Below are 25,254 nucleotides of genomic sequence, written 5' to 3'. Positions count from 1 at the left end.
GCTAGAGAAGCATAAACTTCCTTTTGACACTACACGGATGACCCAGTATTCTGGTGTGAATTTTCCTGGCAAAATATAACCACAGTCACTGTCCTTGGTCTTTTATTTTCAATCAGCACATTTTTTTTTTTTAAACTTCACTCAGGGATTGTTACTGCTTTCTCTTCCAATCTCATCCACTCTTCCCAGACAGACATGGTGATAATTACAAGTAAACCATAAATTTGTTGCCTTTGCATTTGCAATAAAACTTTGATTATTTTCTTTCATAAACCATTCACATTTTAGTCGTCAATATGCAAACCAGAGGCGCCACGCGCATACCAGGGCTGGTACGTAACGCCTGTGAGGAGCCCGCGGGAGCTGCTTGGCCCTCAGCAGCAGGTGCCAGCACCACAAGAGGGCAAAGCCCACCACGACGCTAGGTCCCCACCCCTCGTGGTGCGGTGCCCCGCACACTAGCACACAGCGAGGCACCATCCCATGATCCCCAGGTCATAGAATCGTAGAATCATTTTGGTTGGAAAAGACCTTTGAGATCATCAGGTCCAACCATTACCCTAACACTGCCAAGCCCACCGCTAAACCATGTCCCTAAGCACCACATCTATACGTCTTTTGAACACCTCCAGGGATGGTGACTCCACCACCTCCCTGGGCAGCCTGTTCCAATGACTGACCACTCTTTCAGTAAAGAAATTTTTCCTAATGTCAAATCTAAACCTCCCCTGGCACAATTTAAGGCCATTTCCTCTCGTCCTATTGCTTGTTACTTGAGAGATCAGACCAACCCCCACCTCACTACAACCTCCTTTCAGGTAGTTGTAGAGAGCAATAAGGTCTCCCCTCAGCCTCCTTTGCTCCAGACTAAACCAGTTCCCTCAGCTGCTCCTCATAACACCTATTCTCCAGACCCTTCACCCGCTTCGTTGCCTTTCTCTGGACACACTCCAGCACCTCAACGTCTTTCCGACACTGTGGTGCCCAAAACTGCACACAGTACTCGACGTGCGGCCTCACCAGTGCCCAGTACAGGAGCACGATCACTCCCCTACTCCTGCTGGCCACGCTATTGCTGATACAGGCCAGGACGCTGCTGGCCGCCTTACCCACCCGGGCCCCGCCGTGCCGGCCCTCCCCACCTCCCGCCCTCCGCCTCGGCCCCGCCCCGCCGCAGGCACCGCCCCGCGCGGCGCCGCCTGATGAGGCCGTCGGCGCGCCGGGGTCAGGGGGCAGCGTGCGGGCCGTCCCGCCTCCCTCCCCGCCGGCCATGCTGCTGCCCTGGGTGCGGAGGGCGGCCGCCCGCCGCCTCGGCCGGGACCTGCTCCTGGCCTGCAGCTGCTCGGCCCAGGGGCCCTCGCCGCGGGGCTACAGCCGCGGGGCGGGCGGGAAGGTGAGGGGCGGCGGGGGGCGCCTCTTGCTCGGGGTGAACCGAGGCAGCGGGGGCGTCCCGCGGGGGCCTGGGGTGCGCCTTCCTCCTGCTGGGCTCCGCAGCTCACGGCTGAGAGTGCCCGGCGCCGGGTCTCCCCGCCCTGTGCCCCCCGCCCCCCCCCGGTCCGGCCTGCGCCTTCACCTCGTAGACCCGCGGCGGGGCCGTGCAGGGGCCGCCGGGGGGCTGCGCCCTGGAGAAGTTCCCTGCCGGGGCAGAGCCGCCTTCCCGCCCCGGCACCTCGCTGCCCTGCCGGTGGGCTTGGGCCGGGAGCGGTACGGCTCCCAATGCTCCCCTGGATGCACGGGGCTGGGCGTCTGCGGTGGGGGGAGGAGCTGGGGAGAAGCTGTCCTATGCTTTCAAGTTACAGACTGAAAGAACCTTTGTTTAGGTGCTAGCCAAAGGCGTTATTGTGTTAGTTACACTATCTCATTTCTTTTTCGCGCTTAAAAGTAGTTGTAGTCGATTATCCTGGTTTACCAAAGTGTTGCTCTGTGCAACGAGTTAGATGAATGCATAAACTGAGAGAATATCTGTACCCGTAGCTATAGTTTGAATGAGCTTGCTGCCTTTCGGATGGGTCTCTTAATTTCATGTTGTTTACATTAATGTGCGTCTTTTTTAGGGTCTTGTTCTGGGAATCTACTCAAGTGAAAAGGATGAAGGTGCTGCCCAGTTCACTAGTGCAGGAGATGCTTTCGACAGACTTGTGTCTGGAAAGCTGAGAGAGCTTCTGTCTGTGTAAGTGTGTGATAAACTTCTGAAATGGATTAAAGCACCTACAAACACCAATAAAAGTGATCTTTTAATTATTATTAGTTTTTGTATCCATACAGCTTCTCAGGCTGGTATTTGCTTCTACCAACCAGTTTGGAGGGGGACTCCTGTGGAAAGAAACAAGTCTGGGGAATGTTCAAAATGTTCATGGGAACTGTCCTTTTCTGTGAATCAGCACTGGTCCAAGCATCCCAGTACAGTGTTGAGGAGCACCGTGTGGTTGTGGAGTGAACGTAGTACCGTAAGCTTTGTCACCAATGAGGACTTATTTGTTGAAAGAATCTTTTTGTGTCCTAGATGTGGGCCACCTTTGAAGAAAGGCAAAACACGCATATTCCATGGTTTGCATCAGGTACGAACTTTGGATTTTTGTGTGCATATTGATTCATGTGTGAAGTTTGCCCTTGCCTCTTATTTTAAGCTGAGTTCACTGCTGTGCTTGTATAAATACTTCTTTCCCCCCTCTCGCCCCTCTCACCAAAAGATGCGTTTCTTGCTGAAACCTCCTGTTCTGCACTCCCAAGTTCACGTGGCCTTCTGCATAATCCTGTGCTCCCTCCATTCTGCTGCAAATTGGGAAGATGTAGACAAGTGTGCTCCAAAGGGGATGTGCTCTGACTAACTGCTTGCTGAATGAGCTGAAGCACAACGGCTTTGAGTCAGGCTTCTACTGTGCCTTCTGTAGAACTTGGGGAGGAGCGAGTGCACAAGTGTGTACTGATACGTGCAAAGACCTTCCAGACATGATAGTTGTAACACAAGGTAGTCCCATTGTAGGCCTTAATTAGAGGGTTTAAAGTTATGTGTTTGAAACCTATGAAAACAAGACGTGGGATTGTTCTTTAAGCAGGATTTTTGTCTGCATGGACACGATGGGGATCCATCTGCTTAAAGTTAGGCTTTTGGTGCCATTTGTGAAGCCTTAATACATCTGATGCACTTACATGGAGCTGGCAGATACGGTGCAATTTGTGGGTTTTTTTGGAGTAGTAGCTAGAGGCTAGGCAGACATGTCATGTGGCACTAGGTGTCTGTGCCTAAGTAACCGGATCTTACATTATGGCTATTCAAATGATTTTAAATAAATCAATTTGTAGTGAGCATTGCCTACCATGTGTAAATTCCTGTGCGGAGGCTGCAGACAGGGGACACCCGACTCAGTAGAAAGGCTCTTGGAAATTTAGCAGAAGTTGAGTACACTGAAGGTCCCGTTATCCCAGTTCTGCATACAGGGTGGCCTCTGAAGTGAGTAGCAGATCTCTGCAAGAGAAGGCAGTAGAACTTAGCCTTATGCACTAAGTGTGTAAAATAATAACTAAAAAAAAACAAACACCGTAAACTTGAATCACTGATCTTCTGGTGAATCACTGACCTTCTGGAAAGCTGGCATCTTGTGGACTAAAAGACTGCCACAGTGTAACAGTTTGAAAGCTAATTGTTAGAATCTGACAGAGCGGCTACTTGTGACAGAAGGGAAAGCCTAAGATTAATTTCATTTTTCTTCAGAGCTATGGGAAATTTGTTCATATGTATAACCTTGAGTTTCATATAAATTTGACTTCATTCTTAAAAGGCTCCTTTAACCTTCGTTATTTCTTCCTTTTTGCCTTCCACTTGCAGCTTATAAGGCAAGCGCTTAGTCTGCTGTGCTACATTGCTTCCCTGAGTTCTGGAGCTGCGTGCCTCTGTGCAGCTTTGGTTTGTTACCTGGCCAGTCATGCCAGCTCAGCTCCTGCCAGCTGAGCTAATAGCTCAGCCTTTGAAGTGATTTTATTTCCTTGAACGTAGTAGTGTGCCAAAAAAGGCTGCACTTCTCCAGCTCAGCTCTGACCTTTGTTGCAGCTGGAAAGCTGTATCTGCTTTCAAAGGACTCTTGGACTTGCCCTTGGAAGCGTCACATTTGCTATGCGTTGAGCACAAAGCGCTGACGGCTGCAGTAAGCATGATTAGCTGTTAGCTGGGGAAGGGAACAACTGGTTACGTGGCTGTGGGAAATGACTGGGAGTGCGAGAAAGTGGCACCGCACTGGCACTCTTAACGAAGAAAGGCGTGTAATGTAGAAAGTACTGAATGTGTTTTAGTGCTGTGCTTGGCTTGATTTGGAACATAAGGTCTTTTTAACAGCTCTGCTGTGGCTGTAATGGTGAGGAAAGTGAATCCATTTGTGTGTTGGCTTCATCTAGGACTTTCCAAGCGTGGTTGTAGTTGGCTTGGGTAAGAAGAATGCTGGAGTAAATGACCAAGAAAACTGGAATGAAGGCAAAGAAAATATTCGTGCAGCTGTTGCAGGTTAGCTGTTTTTAAGTTTTCTTAATCATTTTGTCTATAAAACTGTTGCAATGATGCAGCATGTTCCATTTTTGAAGAGTGAGTCTAGATATGACTTTGTTTTGAAAGGCAGAACCTGCTGTGTGGTTTGGTAAATGCATTTGTTTGTCACTGATATTCATGTAAGTTTTTCCTTAGTGAGGAAGGAGTTACGGCATGTAAATCAATCTGCAGACAGGTAACTGCAGTTGGTTACATCTAATAACTTTCCTGAACAGGCACTTGTTTAATCCTTACTATGTTGAAGCCTGAGCATCGCTGATTCACTTTGTGCTCACACTGTACTTCAGTATGCACATATATTTACTCTTGCCACTTAGTTTGTAATTGAGATATTTGTGTTAAAAACTGGTATCTCACAATCTTCAGTATTATGATTCAGTATATTATCTGTTGTAGGCAGAGGCCGCCTCTCCCTCTCTATCTTACTCAGGGATGACTGCTGCATCGAAGTGTGTGTAAAACAAAAATAAAAAGAATTCTCACTGCAGAGTTTATAATCTGAGGCTGGAGGTCCAGTCACACATGTAGGACAGCTGTATGTCCAAAGTGCTAGCCTATGTTGTCTCACCAGCTGCCAAAACATTGTTAAATTATTTGGGTACAAAATAGAATGTATGGAATATTATTATTTCTGTTTCTTTGTAAAAGTATGCATAAACTCATTTAGAAGAAAAGAGCAGTCATATACTTTTTAGCAAAAACCTAAATTACTGCAAAATTCTGATACTTATAGATAGTCATAATCCATGACTCCAGAGCGATGGGGCTTTTCTTTGATATCGAGTGAGCTTAAAGGAGTCAGAACTGCGGAGTTTCCTTTTTATTCTTCTGTAATATCTTAATCATTACAGTTCATCAAGTGATATTTTTAGTCAGAATCTATCATATATGGTCATCAGCATTTTTATTCTACTGCGTGATCATTTTAATTGATTTACTTATAAACAGATATCTTGAGTTAAAATTATATTTTCCTTGAAATGTCGTTTTGATCACCTCAGACACTTGTTTTGCTGTTCTGTGCAATACTCAGTCTACTAGTTCTGAACTGTATTTGTCAGTTGGCTGCAGACAGATCCAAGATCTGGAGATCCCTTGTGTTGAAGTAGACCCCTGTGGAGATGCTCAGGCAGCTGCAGAAGGCGCTCTTCTTGGATTGCATGAATATAACGAGCTGAAGCAAAAAAAGAAACCTGTAGTTACTCCTCAGCTTCATGGAAGGTGATGGCAAAAGGAAAGCTTGCCTATTTATCTGTTTGTTTATTTATTTATAAAACTTGTGCATGCTTGTGTGTGAGAAAAACATACGACTGAAAAATAAGGCTAGCGGCAATATCCCTCTTCACTACTCCTACTCCTTTGAATTTCCTGAAATGTTTTATATCTCAAGCATATTTGTGATTGTTTGCTCAATGTGTTTTGTTAGTATGCCATGTTCTGAGGTTAAGGGTAAATCAATGCTGCTTTGCAGAAAAGGCAGCCCAGGATAAAAATAAAAGTAAAAAAAATTGCTTGAAGCATAGTTGTGACATAAAAGGACTTCTGTTGGTATTGTGGGTCAACATTGTGGAGCAGAGGTATTTCAGACTCCTTAAATGAATGAATCCTTCTGAGAATCAGGAAATGTTAACTACACCAGACCATGCCATGATGGATATGTTTTACATAGTTCATTTGTTGTATTGTCATTCACAGGGTATAGTGCAAGAAGAGAAGCTTGGGTGCTTTTGGCCTCTAAATAGACATCACTGTTACTTGAGAGCAGAAAGTAGTATCAGAGCTTTTGGTTCCAGAGCAAAGTTTTATTAATCTCATGTTACTCTATCGGAGGGGACTTTGATCCTATGATTCTATATAGGGTATTGTGTCACGCAGAGGACAGGCATTTCCCTTATGTACTTTATACAGGAACGAGTCCTTCCTTATGAGGAAAATAGTGAAATAAAATAAAAACATCTCAATTTAAGCATGTCTTGATAAGCTACGTGCAACACTCTTCCCATTTTGTAACACAGCCGATCATATTGGTATTAAATAAATACTTCCTGAAAACATAGATGGTCCTATGACCACTTATGATACTGGAAGTAATTTTTCTATATAATAGTTTAGGTTGGAAGGGACCTCTGGAGGTTATCTAGTCCAGCTTCAACTTGGATTAGGGATAACCTGGAGGTTACATACAACTTTAAAGCTCGATCGGGTTGATCAGCCCTTTGTCTAGTCCAGTTTTGAATATCTCCTGAGATGGAAATTCCACAACCTCACTGGGCCATCTGTTCTAGCACTTAACTACACTTATGGTGAATTTTCTTTATGTCCTATTGCAGTTTCTCTCTTTGAATCCTGAGACCATTGTCTCTTACTCTCTTACTGTGCAGCTCTGAGATGTGTCCACTTTAATCTTCTCTATAAGCCTTATCTAAGGGTAGAGGAAAGACTGCAATTAGATCTTTCCTAAATTTTTCTTCTCCAGGTGAAACAAACCCAGTTCTCTTAGCTTCCCTCATATGCCATGTACTCTAGCTCCCTACCCCTTTTAGGGGTCCTCCTTTGGACTTTCTCCAGTTTATGAGTATTGGGTTTGTATTTGGGAACTCAAAAGTGAAAGTAGCCAGATGCAGCCAAAAGATGTAGCCAAGTGCAGCCTCACAAATGCCAAGGAGGTAAATAATTATTTCCCTTAACATACTCTAATCCAACCCAGTACAATGCGATCCTGTCCATGAACTACTGAGGGTACATTTCATTGTCCAAGTTGTTAATGAAGGTATCAACCTCAGTATCAACCCTTGAGGAAAAACTAGACATAACTAACTGGCAGCTACACTGTTCAGCTGTGGTCTGCTATCTCCTGAGCTCAACAGTTCTTACAGTTCTTCACCCATTTTGTATCCTACCCCTCCAATTCACGTTTTCTTAATTTGCCTGCAAGGATTCTGCATTAAAACCTTGCTAAAACCTTAAATGACACCCACTGTGGTCCTCTGCGCCAGCCCTCTCATCATAAAAGCCAGTCATGTTGGTCAGGCATGATCTGCCCCAAATAAATCTGTAAGAACTGTTCCCAGTGACCATCTTGTCCTTGATGTACCTGGAAATGGCTTCTAAGATTGCTTCCTCCTTAAACTTTTAGATTAGTCTAGGGTAACTGGCTTGTAGTTCCTTATATCCTTCTTGAAGTTCTTAAAGATCGGGATTTGTCCTTTTCCAATCATCATAGGCCACATTCAGTTGCCGTGGCCTTTCAAACTGAAAGAGACCAAGCTTGCAAAGTTGCCACCCAGCTCCCTCCATCGTCTTGGATATATCCTGCCTGCTACCAAGGATTTGTGTATGTCCAGCTTTCGTAAGCGGTCCTAAGCCTGTCTCCCTCTGCCATGGGTAGTACCTTTCTTCCCCAAACTCTGTTACTAAGCACAGAGAACTGGGGAATCTAGAAGCCGACCTTAAGAATTACTAAGCCTGATGTAAAGCAGGCATTGAGAACTTCAGTCTTCCCAGTGTTTGCTAGATTGCCTGCCCCATTTAGCAAGGGGATAGCGTTATTCCTGGCCTTCCTTTTCCTGATGAGGTACCTGTTAAAGTCCTCGTGTTGCCATTCCCACCTCTTGCCAGTTTCAGTGTCAGCTGAGATTTGGCTTCTTGATTCTATCCCTCCATATCCAGGCAATGTTTCTATATTCCTCCTGGATTCTTCCTTCACTGTGTTGCTCTTTTGAGAGGTGGAATCCAGCCCTGCTTTGTGATATCTTTTAAAGCAAGTAAGTCTTTTAACTTTGTTTCAGTGAAATGAAGGGTTTTCTACTGGTTGTTTTGCAAAGTAACCAAAGAGACATCCCCATTTCCTATGCAGGCAGCTCTTCAAAAGTTTGCTCTGTCATTTGTTAGTGAAATGCCTTGAGTGCACTGAAATGAGATCCAAATTCCACTCTTATCATGTAATCATATTTCAGTAAAGTGAAAAACAGAATTGGAGGCTCTGAGTGGTAAATAAAAACTTTCAGGGTCGTTATAATTGATGGAATTACAAATTTTGGAAGGGGTATTAAACCTTGTGCTGAAGGATTTAAGCCAATCTGACTGGTAAGGATTAGGACAAGACCTAATGTCATAGATAATTTTACATGTGTCTGCTCTAGGATTCTTCTTGCTTTCTGTGAAGCATTTGGCACTGACTAGAACCAGAGATGAGCTACTGGACTAGATGCATGTTGGATCTTATACTAAATTCCTTGTAGTAGGATTACTATGACATTCTTAATTGCCCCAAATTAATGATACCACATTTTCAAATAGGAGGGAACAGATGGATGCTGACAACATCTTACTTCTGCAAATGTTTATGATCCTGATTATTGTATGGTGTTGTTTAGTGCTGAAAATGAAGCCTGGCAAAAAGGCGTTATCTACGCTGAGGGTCAGAACCTCGCTCGGTACCTTATGGAGGCTCCAGCTAATTATATAACTCCAATCAAATTTGCTGAACACATTGAACAGAAGCTCAGAAGTTTCAGCAATGTGAAGGTCCATATAAGGTAAATTCCATTGAAATGTTTCCTCTCTGGGGTAAGATACCTTCCAGGTTATTCAGATCTGCAGCGGGCTCTCGTTTTCACTGTGCTGCTTCAAATGACAAAAGCAGGGGAAGTGTTTGGCAAAAAGGTCCGGGGGGTGCCCAGACTGCAAGAGTTCTCACTGTTACAGGGTGAGCTTCTAGTTTGCAGAGTAAGCAAGATACTGTGACGCAGTGAAATGATTAACTGTCCATTAGTCATGCAGTCAGTTCCTGCTTGATTAACATGTGCTGTGAAAGGAAGCCTGATGAAGACTCAGTGAACAGAGCACAAATGCTAGGCACCTTTTTTCTAATACCTTTTGTTTTCTTCCCGTGGGTTTTATACATACCTTTGCTTTTTTCTTTGGATGTGGTAATTAGACGTCCTCTCTTTATTGCTGTTATTGTTGAGGTTTTTTTAGCTGTTAAAAATGTGGAGATGTAGCCACAAAAGCCCTTTCGATTGAGTTTACACAGCCAATGCTTCTTGCCTCTGAATTGCTAGTTACTGCACTTTGGAAATGGGCTAACTGGTTGAGCAAGTGTTGGAGACTGTTTTGTTGAAAAGCAAAAGACTGAGAGAAATCAGCTTTGCCTATAGTTGACCATCGTGGTAGCAGAAACCTGAACTATAACCTGCTGCAATATTTTCACTTCCTAAGCCTTCAAAGACTACAGCCTCATGGTCAAGTGAAAGTCGGAAGTTTATGAGCAGAACATGTAGACGAGCTCTTGTTTCTTTGGTTGCTTTTTTTAAATGAGGCAAAACAAAAACCAAGCAGCAACTTTGAGGAAGTGTTTTTCTGTTTCACAAAAAAAAAAGTAGTAATGGTTGGATTTAAATGACAGTTTCCAAAATAGCTAAAATGGAATTAACAGTTTGTGATCTTTTAAAAGCCAACCAAACATAATTATCTTGATCGAAGTGTCCAATTACCAAAAATAATTAATATGTATTTATATTCCAGACCAGAGTCTTGGATAACAACAGAACAGATGGGAGCATTCCTGAGTGTAGCTAAGGGTTCGGCTGAACCTCCCATCTTTCTGGAGATCCACTATTTAGGTGGTGCTAATACAACTGACTCCCCGTTGGTATTTGTAGGAAAAGGAGTAACATTTGACAGGTATGTATGCTAATATTTTAAGACTGGGGGGGGGAAATGCCTTCCTGCTATTCATGTTCAACAAGGAGATGAGTTTTCTTTGTTCAGCACATCTTCCAATGCCATTCCAGTGAATTTGCCTTATCTAGTAGATTGTGCTGCCTTTCCTGGGGATAAGACAGGCCCGAGTGGTTGAACAATGTAGGAATTTACATGCCCTCATCTTGTAAGGGGAAAATGGAAATTCAGGGGGAAAGAAAACAAAGAATGTGCTATTTCTTCTTTTTTGGTCTGAGTAAACCTCTGGATGAAGAAATTACATGTTTATAATTGCAGTCTGTCACTGGACATCTAGGCCATGCTTAAGGAAAGAGAAAATAGTTCATTCTTTGCTGCAGTTCCTTATAACTGCTTTTCATGTCACATAACTACTGGAGAATTTATCAGTCAGTTCCCCTGCATATGCTGATTTTAACCAGGTGTGCTATTTTGTTCTTGTTTTGTGCTCTTCTGCTAACCTGAAGACCATTGAGTTAGTCAGTGGCAGATTACCTGGATTTTTATGGTGTCCCAGTTACGAGGAAGTAACTCGGGGACATACCTTATCCGAAATGAAAACCCAGGTACCTTGATTTCAGGAATATTTGGAAACATCAAGTCTAGCATTTACTGATATTCAGTGCTAAAGCATACTGATGGACAGAGTATTATCAGCGTGTGCCACACCGAACTCCTACGTGTTGGATGATACTTGTGCTGTTTGTTCCAGTGGTGGCATTTCACTGAAGCCATCATCAGGTATGGATGCGATGAGAGCAGATATGGGAGGAGCAGCAACTGTCTGTTCAGCCATTGTGACAGCAGCAGCTTTAAATCTACCTCTTAACATAATTGGTAAGTGTGTTTCTGTGAGAATCCAAAAATCTTAGTTCTACAAGTTTTCATTTAGACAGTAGTTTTTTCTAGTATTAGCAGTGGTTAATGGTCTTACAGACATGTCGTGGATTCTTGTTCCCTTGCTCAGCCTCTCTTCCATTTTTACTTGCTTATCAAAAAATCACTAGTTTTGCTTGAATAAAATATTGTGACACCAAAATAAAATTTTGAAGCCATGATTTTTAGATCTTAGGGAGAAATGATTGTCAATAAACTTACTTTGAATGACTTTTTCAGAAGTCCTGGTTCTTCATTACAAGAAGGAATGTGGATATCTAAAAGCAATTGAAAATGAGAGTGAGCTGAGCTGAGCTGCCTCCGTGAGTGTTTGCCACAGCTGAACAGGAAGAGGGATCAGCTTGTTTCCTTAGGTGATATCTCAGCAGAAATCTGAAACAAACAAACAAAACCAGTCTGATACGATTCTGAGGACAAGCAATGCTTATTTTTTCTGCAGAAATGTTGCACAGCTAAAATTACATGAGCTGATTCAGCAGCTGTGGCAAAACCAGTTGGTGATGACATGTAATCCATTCTAGGATAAGTTTTATGTTTGAGAATTTTCAAGAAACTAGTATTTTAGTCACTTTTATGCTTCTACCAGTAGAGGGCAGCGAAACACACATCCTCACACCGTTCTCTCTTAAAAGTGTGCAATGGCAAGGAGGACTGAATCAGTGGAGCAAAAGTCTGAGTACATAATTCTACTGAAAAGTGGTGGCTCACAGTTCACTTATTCCTTGTGCCAGGAGCAGGTTTTCCCTCGGAATGGTAGAGTGCCCTTCATCCCATTATCCTATTCATAGTTGGAGTTTTGATGCTGACCCTATTTTTTGCTCACCTCTTTGCTTTTCTTATGGTTGGAGTTCTGTGGCGAGTCCTTGGACCCCTCTTGACATTACAGCATGTTCATGTGTGTAGAGCTTGAGCTTGAGCAGAGCTTGAATGGCTGAGTGTTAATTTGAGAATTTTTTAATTTCAGAAAGAAAGAAATCCCTTTACACATGACTAATTATTCCTGTAGGGAAGATAGAAGATGGTATTTGTTGCTCCTCTGATCTCCCTGGTCTTAAATCCTAGTGTAGGTGAGAGAATGTGGTGGTGCAGCATGCAGAGGAATTTTCCTGATTGAAAACTGGACCATGTGCCTTTCACAAACCAGGAAAATTTTAATTTTGAGCACAAGTTCAGGATGAGAATAGTACTGTTTTCCTGAGGTATTTGGGTTTTTTCTAAGTGTGTTTTCTACATCTTGTCTGAGACAGAAACTAGTAATGCGCTTTTCTTTTTTCCCCCCTGAGGTTTGGCACCCCTCTGCGAAAATATGCCCAGTGGTAAGGCAAACAAGCCTGGGGATGTAGTTAGAGCCAAGAATGGAAAAACAATACAGGTATGCATGTGAGACTTGAATACTTTGAATACTTCTAGTGAATTGGTTTAGTCAATCAAGGTAATGACTACAGCCAGAGTACATGTTTGAAAAGACCCTTTAAAAAGATAAGCAGTGCAAATGTACTTTTTAAAAAATGTAAGCAGCATGTTATTAATTAGAAATTGCTATAATAGGATTCTTTCAAATATAAATACAGATTGAAGAGATTAGACATGTTTTTATAAATTGTGAGGAAAAGCTGAAAACTACGGTTGCTTACTGAACACACTAGAAAAATCTTGGTTTATGATGCCCATAAATACAGGTTCTCAGTCAGAATGAATAACACATTAATTGCTTCCATCAGGCCCTTTAGGACACTTCCCTGCTATCTGTAGTAAGACATAAGAGCGTTCGTTTCCTGCTGACATAACCACTGGCCATGTAGCCACTTTACACTGGCAAGCTGCTCTGTACAAACAGAACTCCCAGTCATAGGAGCTGTTGGTTCAAAGGAGCTTGCCAAATCAGTACTCAAAATACATATTTAGTATTTAATGCAAACTTTTCCATATTCATCTAATAGATTAAATGGTACTGAAAGTCACTGTGCTGTAGACCACTCATTTTGTGCAGAAGTAGATGACTTAATATTTTTCCCTTTCTTTGGATTTCTGTGATTCTGCCACCTTTGACTTGCTCAACCTTCCAGTTCCTTGAGGGTCTTCTCCCAAAACTGAGTTGTTACCGTCTGCTTTGCAGGAAAAGACTGGGGGCATATTCTCCCACCAAGAAGAAATTTGCAAGGAAGTGCTAGTAGCTCAGAGCAAACAATGCAATTAATCTTGCAGAATTCATCATGAATTTTCCCTGAAAGGGGGAAGAAACAAAAGGGCTATTGATTTTTCTTTTTAGAAAAAGTTTCAAGATCCAAAGAGAAAGCAGTATAACAAGGAACTGTGCCCAAGTGTGCATCTGTGCTTCTTGGTGCCTCTCCTCCTCTGTGGTTTCCATTGGCCAGACCCTTGTCCTTGCTTAGAAGCAGCCCCTGGGATTCCTGGGGCTTTACTGGGAGTGGTAACCAGCCCCCTGTGTTCCCCTGGGGCACCTCTTCAGCCCCTAGGCTCTTCTGAGGAGCCAGCAGCACAGAGGTCCAGCATGCAGAGGAGTTTGCGGTGCTGAAAGATTTTGCTTTTATTGTATAAACATAACTGTACATCAATACTATCTTTTTTTTTTAGTTTAGTTTGAGTAAATTTCGATTACCTGAAGTTCCTAGGACCTGTGGCAGTGCATTTACAATCTGACAGCTATTTAAAGTAATATGTAAGAAATAAGTCAGTGAAAAGAGTGTCTTCAGTAGTCAATCTGTTTTTACTAATTTTGCACCTGAAGGTAGATAACACAGATGCAGAAGGAAGACTGCTGTTAGCTGATGCTCTCTGTTATGCCCACAACTTCAATGCAAGGGCTATCGTGAATGCCGCAACATTAACAGGTAACCAGCACCCTTCCCTGCTCATATTGCAAGTCCGTTCTTTGTTACTCTTAGTAATTGAGCTGTGGATTAGTTGCATTATGTATATAAAGCCAACCTGAGTTCAGAAGCAACTGGGATGACTTTACATGTTGTAGGACAACAGCTAGCACGTTTATGCTCTGAACAGCTGGTACGGCTGCACCGTGTCTCTAGGACTGGGGAGGGTGTTGGCATGCAAGGTATGTGCTCAGCGATGTAGATGAAGTTGGGCCGGCCCAGCCAAGCTGGAACTAAGAGCAGGAAAAGCTGTGCAGACTTAGATGTTTCTGCACAATGTTTTCCAGTGCTTCCATTTCTGAGCTAAGCGTTCCCACCTCCTGGGGCTGTGTGATGCAGAGATACTGGTGTGAAGAGTCCTGCTGGGTCCATACAGCACTGGCCATGCTGGAGACAAAAGAGTTTCTTTGTGAATGGCTCTCTGGGTGCCTGAGCTCTGTAGTAGCCAGCACCATTATGTGAGCTAGCTCAGGTCTCCATGATTCTAGATAATAGAATAAGAGAGTTGTTATCTTCCCAAGATCTCGTTTGACTGAGGTATCTCTTACTTGCAGTTTGCATACTTTCAGGTGTAATAAAATGTGCTTTGTTTCATCTCTGCAGTTATATATGAATGATGTTATAGTTTGATTTAAAACCAGCATTGGGTATGCATCCCATGAACTGCAGTAACAAGCTGTTGTGGGTGAAGGGATGTAGCTGGAATGAGAGTAAATGTGGAAGAGTAATTCAGACAGGAGTCCACTGTGTTGCTTAGTGAATATGCTAAGCAAAATAATTATATTTCTATACATTTTCTACCAGTGCTTTAAATTATGCTCCATCAGTTTTACCAGTTCAAATGCTGTGGAAAATTTCAGTAGACAGAAGGGGAGCAGACTCTGACACCGTTGACTTGTATAAAAGTGTTCCCATATAAAGGGCATGATAGAAGGAGGCGTTTACTGCCACCATAGATTATTCAGTGTTTGTGATCTGTGGGCACCAAGGAGGAAGGAGGAGAGTTCCTGTAAAAACTTCTTTGACATTTCATTTGGTTAAACTACTTTTTTCAATCTCACTGAGGATTTATTATTGGCATTAGAGAAGTAGTTCTGTGACATCAAATAAATAAATACGTATGTAATCCCTCTGGTTTAGGCATGGTTTAGTATTTTGATAAGGATTATTTTCATTTAAAATAAATTCACATATGCTGTGCAAAAATCTATGCAAGTGAAATTGACAAAAGGGAAAGCATCAGCTCGAAAATTGTGGAGGTCTCTAAATCAGAAGTCCACTCACATTTGCTATATAGAAACAATAAAAACTGGATGGGTTTTTTTGAGAAGATGCTGTTATTGCCAAGTACATTATATTAGAAATACTGTTGAGAAACATCAAGATGAAAACAAAGTCTAGTTTCATGAGATACAGAATATAATTTTTATGAATTCTTGTCCTATTAGACTGTCTAAATGTTTTAACATTTAAACTTTTAAAAACGTAAGTGTACTAAAATCTTTAGGTTTTGCAGACTTTAATTCCCATTATCAGTAATTTCTAAAGATGGAAAGTTCTGTGAGGAGTCAGGATGCAGAGGAATAGCTCAGGTCCACCTTTGCCTTTGTGTAACCTTGAAGGTGTGTTTCTGTAGGTGCCATGGATGTTGCATTGGGGTCTGCTGCGACTGGAGTGTTCACAAACTCACCTTGGCTTTGGACTCACCTTTATGAGGTAGGCCATCTGCACAATTATTAGATCATAGTAATCATTCAGTAATAGCTGTCGTTATTCAGAAGTTAGTGCATTACTGACAGTCTTTATGCAAATCTAAAATGTATGTTATTACATTTTGAAATCTTGTAGGAATGGTTAGTACTGTATTTAACTGAAAATAATTTTGACTATTTATTACTAGCTTTTTAGTGAGGTTTAATATACAGCAAACAGCATGCACATCATCTCAAGGATCTGCATGTTCTGATAACTTACTGCATGTGCGTAAGCTCTGGACTACCGACTGGTTAGTTCATGTTGAAAGACAATTGGTCTTGCATAACAACGCTGAGAAACTGAGAGCGCCATTGAGGGTGGCTGAAGCATGATGGCTAAAGGAAGTCTCTGAAGGGAAGGATTTGTGTGTCAGGAACAAAAAAATTGGGAAAAAAAAAGACAGTCTTTAGATTTTTGCCTTTAGACTAACAGTGAAGTACCTAAAAAGTAGGATTCACTGTTTTGTTTTGTGGTGTGTTTCCAAATACCTAATACTGTATTGGGCTGAAGATTTTCAGACTGATCAAAGCTAAACAAAAATAAGCATGCATGATACCGGGGCTTATAAATGCAGCTTAAAAAAAAAAAAAGATTGCCAGAACTATCACTGTTTCTTTTTCAGGCCAGCATTTTGACAGGAGACAGAGTTTGGAGAATGCCTCTTTTTGAGCATTACACAAAACAAGTAACAGACTGTCCTCTTGCAGATCTGAGTAACATTGGGAAGTACAGCAGGTAAGATGTACCGAAGTCCTTCATGTGCCTCTTTCTTTCAGTGTGTTTGTGAAATGTTTGTGCTGTTGGTGTCGCTTCAGAAACAGTACAATTTTTCTGCTTCCCACAGAGCTGGAGGAGCATGCACAGCTGCTGCATTCTTGAAGGAATTTGTGACTGTCCCTCACTGGGCTCATTTAGATATAGCTGGTGTGATGTCAAATAAAGATGAGGTGCCCTATCTTCGAAAAGGCATGGCAGGGCGGCCTACAAGAACGCTGGTAGAGTTTGCAGCTCGATTAAGTCAAGACAGTCACAATGCCAAATAAAATACTTATTCTAAAATCATCCACTCTGCCTTAAGAAAAAAATCTTAAAATGTGTTATTCATAAATGAATGCCCCAAGCATATTTTCACTATGGCAATTTGTCATCTCATATGCAGTTTAAAATAAAAACATTGTTTGAACTATTGAGATATTTGGTACCAAATCATGATGATGGAAAACATTTGAACTCGTATTTTATATGTAAAGTAAGCATAATTATTGCAAACAATAAATCTTTTACTTGGGTGTGTGGTTTGATTGAGAGTAGTAACCATAGATAGAGATCATAGCTATGCCTTAGTTTTGGGTGAATTGTAGGTGGTGTCAAAAGGAAACTCTGCTACATTGTTTGTAAAAATGCTATTCTAACATTTTTGCTTAGAAAAACTAACGCTGGTGGTGTCTATAGAGGTAGAAATGATGCACTATTAGACTTTTTAGGCTGCTGCAATTACTGTGATTAGCATGGCTTCAGTGCTAAATTATGTAGTGGGCCTTCAACACGTGCCAACGAGCGTGTATCTTGTACCTGTTTTACAAAAACTAACGAAGGGAAGCTAGGGTTTGGGGTGTTTTTCGGGGGGGACCTGCCACCATCTCACCTGGTTTCTGTGACCCTGCTGCCTCCCCCCTTCGCTGCGGTGGGGCCGTCAGCACGGACAGCGTTCCCAGAATCGGTTCAAACGTCACACAGCGCGGGGTGAAGGTTTCTTCAGCGTTCGGGGGCTCGGGGCCCGAGGGTCGGGTAACGAGCGGTGCGGAGCTGCCGCTTACCGCCGCTGGAGCCTGGCAGGCGCGGGAGGGCCCAGGCCCGAGGAGGCGGGTCCGGCTGGAAGGACGGCGCCGCCCCCCGCTCCCGCCCTTCGCCGGCTCCCGGGCGTGCCCGGCGGGGCTGAGGGAGGGCCCGGGGGAGGGCGGGCGGTGCCCGCGCGGCGGAGCCTGAGGGGGCGGGGCAGAGCTCGGGCCCGCCCTCGGATTCCGCCCCTCGGCGCGTGCGCGGCCGCCGCTGGGCCGCCCGGGCACAGCATGGCGGGCGCGCTCAGCGGCATGTTCGGCAACCAGCCGCCGGGCCCTCCGCCGCCGCCGGGGCCTCCCGGCGGGCCCGGCCCAGCCGGCCTCATCCCACCTCCGGCGGGGCCGCGCAATCCCAACAACACGCTCGTAGACGAGCTGGAAGCGTCCTTCGAGGTGTGTGGGCCCGGGAGGCCGCGGGCGGGCGCTGCCCTCAGGGCGCCGGCCCCCCGCGGCCCTCTCACCTCCGCGCCGCCCTCTCTCGCAGGCCTGCTTCGCCTCGCTGGTGAGCCAGGACTACGTGAACGGCACGGACCAGGAGGAGATCCGCACCGGTGAGGCACCGGGGGGGCGGAGCGGAGCGGCGGTGTCGTCACGGTGCCCAGCGCCCCCCGCCTCACGCCCGCCGGGCCGGGCCGGGCCGGGCCGACCCCTCGGCGGCTTTCGGGCGCTGCCGAGGTGCCGCAGCTCGACTCGGCTTCACAAAAGCCCTAGAGACTCCACGGGTTTATTCTGCAGGCCTGAAATGCGGAGGGGCACGGCGGGGGTTGCAAATCTGTGGCTAACTTCCCCCAAAACTTCTTGTGAAGCTTTGCAGATGCATTTGGGCTTCGCCGGGGGTCTGTGCGCTTTGTCATTTGAGGCCAAAAGAGGCTTAAAAACCGTTTCAGGGTCTTCGAACGCTGACTCTAGCGTAACCCTGGGTTCCTCGCCCCTTCCCAGGTGGGACGCTGTTCACAGCCGTGGGAGGCTCACACGGAAAGAGACCCCCCCGGGCACGATGGGGGCCTTGTGGAAAGGTCTGAGTGCCAGCTGGCCGCTGGAGTTGTGTGGGGTTGTGTGAACGTGCGGTGAAATAAGTGATTCAAACACTAGGAAGCTGAGGTGATGTGTTATGAAGCCGTATGAAGCAATAATGAAAGGTGGGAAAGGAAAGCCTAGATTGCTTAGTTGCAGTGCTTTAAGACTTGTGTGACAGGCGCTTCTGTGGGAGGTGTAATTAATGCTGAACTGGTGTAAACAAGTTAAAATGGCCCTTGACTACTGTTCAGAAGTGTGTGTTTTCCCTGAAACATTTTTGAGGTTTGACTCTCAAGCATCATTTCGAAAACAGCATAAATGATTTTGAAAACTCCTTTCTGGATATTTAGTCATATACTGGAATGGGACAGCTTTTATTATCAAAATAGTAGTGCGTATAATATACGACGGCAGAATATTCTCCTAAATTCACCCATATTTTAGAACCCTCCATTGAGCTTGTTGCTTGGGCATGCGGTGAAATGTTTTCTTTATTCAGCTAAGTTCCACAAATTATTTTATCGCTTTTTGTCAAAAATGTAGTAACACTTGGGGAAAAGAGTTGTTGTCTTGCACCTTTAAAAGAAGTTCTGAAAGTTTGCAAAGCAACGTTTTATACAGACTTAATGCACATTCTGGTTTTATAAATGTGTCATTTTAGTAAATCTGAAGACTTTCTTTCTAGAAACTACCGTGAAAAGTGTTTTTAATAGCATGCAGACAACTACCAGTATCAGCCTAATAACTTCTTTTTTTGGAATCTGTTCTGTTTTGTTATTTTATGCTTAGGTGTTGATCAGTGCATCCAGAAGTTTCTGGATGTTGCAAGACAAACTGAATGCTTTTTTCTACAAAAAAGACTGCAGCTATCAGTCCAGAAACCAGAGCAAGTAATTAAAGAGGTACGTTTAAATTAATTTACCTGTGTTGTGCTAGATCAGGTGAGCAGTGCACCAGTACAGTTAATCACCTTGCTCGCATTAATGTTGGGTTTCTCAACATGATGCTCAATCTTAAGTTGGTAGAACTTGATGGTTAACTTGGCTCTCGCCGTGAACCTAGAGAAGCTGGATGCCTGCTGCTCAGCAGAGTATTGGACCACAGATGGTAGCTTCATTGGAAGAAACACACTAGTCAGTCAAATTTTGCTGGAAGTAATGATCTTTGAAATATGTGACCTAGGGGAACAGCGCCAGTGCATTCCTGGGGCTTTCCCTCTGTTTCATTAGACACTTTCCTGTTACTAGAATCGCTGTAAGATCAGCTTGAAAACTCAGGCTAAAAAAATGACACGCTCGGCGTGCGAGGTGGTTATTCTTATGAATACTGTATTTACTAATGCGCATTTTTTCATCCACAGGATGTTTCGGAATTAAGAAATGAATTGCAGAGAAAAGAAGCATTAATTCAGAAGCATTTGGGTAAACTGCGACACTGGCAACAGGTCCTGGAAGATATCAGTGTACAGCACAAAAAGCCTGCAGAAATGCCTCAGGGTCCGTTAGCTTACCTAGAGCAAGCATCTGCCAATATTCCCGCTCCCATGAAGCAAGCGTGATCTTTTATTTTACACACAATGCAAAGCAGTGGTGTTCTTTTTACCTTGTATGCTTTTTGTATAATGCAATTTGTACTACAAATATAAATAGTTAAGGCAATTAAGCAAAATAAAGTATCTTCTTTTTTTTTTTTTTTTTTTGTTTGCAAGAATGTGGTTTGGTTTTATATTTCAGTGGAAGATATGCAGAGTTGCTATTCGGGATGCTTTCTGGTAGAAGTGGGTTTTCCAGAATGCACCCCGTTCCTTCTAGAAGGGGCAGTTCTAGCTCTCCCTTAATTATCTCTTTGCTGGTACGATGCTTCCGAAGATTGCTCTTTGGTCTTACTGGAAGGTTTAAATGTTCCGTGATCCCGTAATTACCCGGAAGTACTGCTGTAGGAGCACCCTTAGAACTGTCTGTATCCAGGTCAGATCAAGGGCATACTTTTTGTGAAGTGAGTTGTCCATCTCCTCTGGACTCTTGCTTACCTCATGAAGAGGTCTCAGGACACACACATTTGATTCTTACAGGATGAACTGAAACTGCAAAATGCATACCCCTGGTGGGGTGTGTGACGCAGGCCCGTGTCACTGGGGTGCTGTCTGTCAGGCTAGTATAGAGATGGGCCAGAATGCGTGCCCCAAATAAACACCACTCGTGGTGGATGTGGGCGCTGTCCAGTCTACAGAATTAGCTTCCACTGGGGTGTGCTATTTTGTAATCTAAATGTAGCCAAAAAAAGATTCTGGAGGTAGAAATAGCAATGGAGTTCTGTCTCTGTATTAGGCCACAAGCTTAATTGGTCCAGATAGCCAGGAAAGCCTCTTTCTAGGGACACCTTTCTGGGGACAGAGTGGACTAATTAGAATATTGTAACCCTGGAAATTAGAATTAGTAATTAGTGTGTATTGAACTTTCTAGTGTGCTTTAAAAGTTTTTGGGGCAGAATGGATGAAAACTCTTAATGAAAAACTTTGCCCTCTACATTTCTGATCCTCTCCCAGATACCAAGGCACTCCTCAGTGTTGTCTACTGTACACCGTTTTATTCCCTTCTTGATGACACGTTTAAAAAGTGTCTTTTTGCCAAGTCTGATGCCGAAGTTTCCTTCCAAACCAAGCAGTTCACCTTGAAAAAACTACTGGACGACCACGGAGATTGAAGTAGTGGCCTGTAGAAGGTTTCTGCCTCTCGTGCCACCTTTTCCCCACCCGTGAGGTGCAGTGGCTGTTCTGTGCCATGTGCTTGCATCTGTCGGTACAGCTCTTGCTGGCTGACGGAAGAGGCTAGGCGGGGGGTGTGCCTCCTCGTTACGTCGCTGGGCCCTGCCGGCTGAAATTAAACGGGGGATTCAAACCACACAGCAGCTGAAGATGAACTAACCCTGCTGTCAATGCGAGGCTGCTGGTGGCACAGTCCCCTGCCTTTCGCCTCTGTTGATGAATTACCGGAGGGCTAATTTCCTCATGAGTGTCTCTCCCAGTAACAAGTTAGCCAGCATGACCTGGTAAAGGCAGCCATTTGCCCATGTTGCGTTTAGGGGGGCGTGAGGACAGTACTGAGACAAAATGAACGAGCGTGCAGCTCCCGTCAGGCTGGAGCTCGGTGTCGGTCTGACACACTTCAGCATAACATCGCACTACTTTGGAAACCATAGAAATGGATGATGTACAAGCAAGTTTTAATGTTCATACGTATTACCCTAATTTACCAGGCTGATACACGTACTGAAGTGCAACAGGAATATTATACTGCAATGCTGACGATACAAAACAGTTTATTAAGCAAACCAGAAAGTATTTCTAAACCAGCCTGCTATAAACGTGCTGTTCTTGGAGGAGTACCACATGCTATACAGCTTAAAATTAGTTTTAACAAAAACCTATTAAAAACTTTAAAAATTACATTATTATATGCAGAAATTGTTTTAAACAGCTGATGAAGTAAATGTATAAACCTACAGAAGTCACCTACAGAAGTTAAGATCTTTTTTCAGATCTCAGAACCTTCTGGAGCCAGACTGACACGACATATTGGAGACTAAAATTGCATATTTAATATAATTGTGGAGTGGTCCAGTCTCTTGATTAAAAAGTTTCTTCATGTAACAGTATCCAGAATTCTGCTTTTTCTTTATTTTTTACAGAGGTTGATAAAAAAATGCATTTTTCTGAAATCCATGCCTATAACTCCATAGTTATTAGATGTTCCTAATTATTTACTTGGAAATTACTTTTTTTTTTTCCCCTAAATATTGGATTATCATTCCCTAGAAGAAAACAGGAACAGCTTTTCTGGTAGGTCTGAGAAGTATGGAAACAGTTTGCTTTAAAATGAAAAATATTTAGTAAACCATTCTTGATGCTGAGGGTCTTGGTTTTGGTCATCTTTAGTTTGTGGTTGTTCATTGCCATGTGTCGTCCTGTGCAAACAAATAAGCATTAGCATCACTTACTTAGTTACAAGCTTTCAATATTTAATACTTTTTTTCCTGGAAAAACTCATGATCCTATGAACGAGTCTGTGCTCACACGAACTGGACAAGGCCAAAAGGTGCCAGCTACAATTTCTAGTGGGATCTGTGCTAGCCAGGTAACTGGGCTAACAGCACGGGTGGTAACACAAAGGAAAGCATGAAGGAGAGCTAAATGGCTATGAAGAAATGTTTGAACATAATTCTTGAAATTTCAAAACCTAAAAAGGATGTTTCAAGCATACAAAGTGGAAAATCAGAAAATGGCAGCTGCAATTCTTTTAAAAATATGAAATACAATTTATGCATTAAAAATGTTGGGTAAAAGTTTTGTTGGAATTGAAAGATTTATCTATCAATTGGCTTTTATAATCAATCCTATTACATAGACCCTGATTTTTCAGCAATCAGGATGCTTTTTTAACATTTATATTAATTTCAGTTAGGTTATAATGGCAAGTATGACTTCACTCATGACTGACTGATTTAAAAGAGTACGTAGGTAGCAGCCAAGCTACCCTCAGTCTCTCCGTACGTTTCCGTTTAAAATACGAATCTGATGTGCCTTGGCAGTCATCTGGCATGACACACAGAATGCTTTTGTCTTTCAGATGTAGGAATTGCCAAGCTGGACCCAAGCCCGTGTCCTGGGTTACTGCCTTTGGCAGCAGTCAGCACCATCTGCCTTCAAGGAAAGAACTCTCTAGCACACCATTTACAGGATAACTAATCTCCACTGGGAGCTAGGTGAGAAGGCTGGCTTTTGTCCTGAAGTATAGTTGTAGGTTTGGGGTTTTTTAAATATTTATCATTGTAACCGCATAATGTTAACTACATGCATTTTTAACTATTTCTTTAAGAGATACTTCAGTCATGTTTATAAAATAGTAAACATTGCTTAAATAATAACTTATGAATTTGAAGAATAATAACTCATAAATTTGCCCAAAGTTCTAAACAGCCATGTTCTCTATTAACTACATTCTTAAATACTTGCAACTCCTCTCTTTTTTTGTACCAGGAGGGCTTGCAAGCATAAGCTCTGCTGGACAGTAAAGTTCTTCTGCAGTAAAGTTCTGGGTCTGTCTGCAGAGAATTGAACACATGGAGTTCACTGCACAGCAGGAACCTTACATCATTGTTTACTTCCAAACGTCTAATGTGTTTGAATTGCCTGCAAGATTCTGAACAGCAATTCATTTATCATCTTACAAGTCACTGCAGAATGGACAAATACCTTGTGGCAGCACTGCTGTCTGAGGACTGTGCTGATGGAGAGCCCACCCTGAGGCAGCCAGGACTCCGGTCTAAGCTTGTAGATTTTGTTATTTGAGGAGCACTTCTTTTTGATCTCAAGTCACAGCTCAAAAAGCTCTTTGCGTAGGAAGCTAAATTCGGAACACTGACAACACGACTGGGCACCTCAACTGTTTTCTTCTTCTGTTTTTTATTGTAACAGAAAACTTCATTACACATGCATTTTTTCCACACTTCATACTATAAAACATCAACAATACCTCATTCCCACATATCTTAGGAGAAGCACCCAAAAATGCAGATTCTCATCTTTTTCTATATGCATTTAAAATAAATTCTGAGGGCATGCTGTGAGGATCCATGGATTAAGTAGTCCAATTAAAACAACTGGTCTGTTTGACCTTGAGGTTTTAGATACTTCAAAGGTGATAGCTTTGATAGCTTTTCAGTTAGGTGCTTTCCACCAACTTGACCTCCCTTCTTTCCATCACTCTCTATAGACAGTATCATACAGAGGGGCTGGAATGACAAAGGGCAAATCCTGAGCAGCCCAAACACAATTCATACTTTTCCTTGATGCATGCAGTATCCCAAATAGCCACTCCCACATCTGCAAGCAGCTCCCAAATCTGCAAGCAATGGCTGTGCTTATCCCAGTGGAAGACTGACGTCTTTGGAGTTCAGTGTTTTATATTTGCTTAAACCCCCGTGTCTATGTGCTACTGAATTTATACTATACTCAACACCTGACTGTAGGCTGGATTACTGGAAAGAATTCTACTGAGTAACATTACCATAAAAAATTAACAGGACCTTTATTGTCCTGGTCACGTGTATGATTCAAATAGCAATAAACCATCACACTTTGTGATTTTAATTGCATTGCCCATCTTACCTTCATGGAAGGAGTCACACATCCTGTATTAGGGTTGAAAGAAAATGATCGATTCCTGTAAGATTCAGTGTTGGCTAAAAGTGAATGCTGAAATTTTCTTCCTTCCTGAGGGGAAAGAAAGTTATGTGTATGGAAACATCTATTTGTTGGAAGTTGGTATGGAAACATATGTTTGTCAAAGTATTCCAGAACACAAGTAAAGTATCAGTCTGAAGCAATGCATGATACACTGAATAGAGCCTTCCAACGGTTTCCAAAATATATGTGTACATATAAAAGAAAATCTTACTGCCAGCTGCTTGATAATCTCTTCTCTCTCACTTAATTTGTCTTGCAGAGAGCTTATTAGGTCTGTATCTTCTGATCTGGACTCCCACTTTCTTGACTTTTCTTCTAATTCATTAAGTCTGTACCAAAGAAAATTCAGACCAG

At 43.1% G+C, this 25,254-nt stretch overlaps 3 protein-coding genes across 5 annotated transcripts in view; 2 read left to right on the top strand and 1 right to left on the bottom strand.

Annotated features, from left to right (window-relative positions):
* The first annotated feature begins 1,270 nt into the window (after positions 1–1,270).
* On the top strand, positions 1,271–16,844 carry LAP3 (leucine aminopeptidase 3). The gene is made up of 13 exons (XM_086463963.1): positions 1,271–1,393; positions 2,055–2,170; positions 2,504–2,558; positions 4,390–4,495; positions 5,599–5,758; positions 8,914–9,075; positions 10,064–10,222; positions 10,971–11,095; positions 12,439–12,527; positions 13,905–14,007; positions 15,683–15,762; positions 16,424–16,536; positions 16,646–16,844. The coding sequence occupies exons 1-13, from the start codon at positions 1,271–1,273 to the stop codon at positions 16,842–16,844; spliced, it is 1,590 nt and encodes a 529-aa protein (XP_086320089.1).
* Positions 16,845–17,870: 1,026 nt separating this feature from the next.
* On the top strand, positions 17,871–20,322 carry MED28 (mediator complex subunit 28). Its single transcript, XM_086463964.1, has 4 exons — positions 17,871–18,032; positions 18,124–18,190; positions 19,446–19,558; positions 20,017–20,322. The coding sequence occupies exons 1-4, from the start codon at positions 17,871–17,873 to the stop codon at positions 20,212–20,214; spliced, it is 540 nt and encodes a 179-aa protein (XP_086320090.1). The 3' UTR covers positions 20,215–20,322.
* Positions 20,323–22,525: 2,203 nt separating this feature from the next.
* FAM184B (family with sequence similarity 184 member B) overlaps positions 22,526–25,254 on the bottom strand; it is a 46,579-nt gene continuing 43,850 nt past the window's right edge. For 2 of the 3 annotated variants that reach the window (XM_086464531.1, XM_086464533.1), the window contains 4 exons: positions 25,112–25,229; positions 24,823–24,927; positions 23,908–24,110; positions 22,526–22,619 (listed from right to left, as the gene is read on the bottom strand). In XM_086464531.1, coding sequence (XP_086320657.1) covers positions 22,526–22,619; positions 23,908–24,110; positions 24,823–24,927; positions 25,112–25,229 — 520 coding nt within the window. Of the gene's footprint in view, positions 22,620–23,907; positions 24,118–24,822; positions 24,928–25,111; positions 25,230–25,254 lie in introns of all 3 variants that reach the window. The other variant, XM_086464532.1, reaches the window with a different exon arrangement.

This window comes from Leptosomus discolor, chromosome 4 (assembly GCF_034619465.1).
Source record: "Leptosomus discolor isolate bLepDis1 chromosome 4, bLepDis1.hap2, whole genome shotgun sequence".
Lineage (NCBI taxonomy): Eukaryota > Metazoa > Chordata > Aves > Leptosomiformes > Leptosomidae > Leptosomus > Leptosomus discolor.
This window is presented reverse-complemented; position numbering and strand designations above follow the sequence as displayed.

What these genes read in the sequence shown, in the direction of transcription:
- LAP3 (XM_086463963.1), top strand. Translation starts at nt 1,271, where the DNA reads ATGCTGCTGCCCTGGGTGCGGAGGGCGGCCGCCCGCCGCCTCGGCCGG. An exon ending in AGAATGGAAAAACAATACAG is followed by an intron (nt 12,528 to 13,904) that starts GTATGCATGTGA and finishes TTGCACCTGAAG; the next exon opens with GTAGATAACACAGATGCAGA. An exon ending in TTTGGACTCACCTTTATGAG is followed by an intron (nt 15,763 to 16,423) that starts GTAGGCCATCTG and finishes TTTCTTTTTCAG; the next exon opens with GCCAGCATTTTGACAGGAGA.
- MED28 (XM_086463964.1), top strand. Translation starts at nt 17,871, where the DNA reads ATGGCGGGCGCGCTCAGCGGCATGTTCGGCAACCAGCCGCCGGGCCCT. An exon ending in CCAGGAGGAGATCCGCACCG is followed by an intron (nt 18,191 to 19,445) that starts GTGAGGCACCGG and finishes TTTTATGCTTAG; the next exon opens with GTGTTGATCAGTGCATCCAG. An exon ending in CAGAGCAAGTAATTAAAGAG is followed by an intron (nt 19,559 to 20,016) that starts GTACGTTTAAAT and finishes TTTCATCCACAG; the next exon opens with GATGTTTCGGAATTAAGAAA.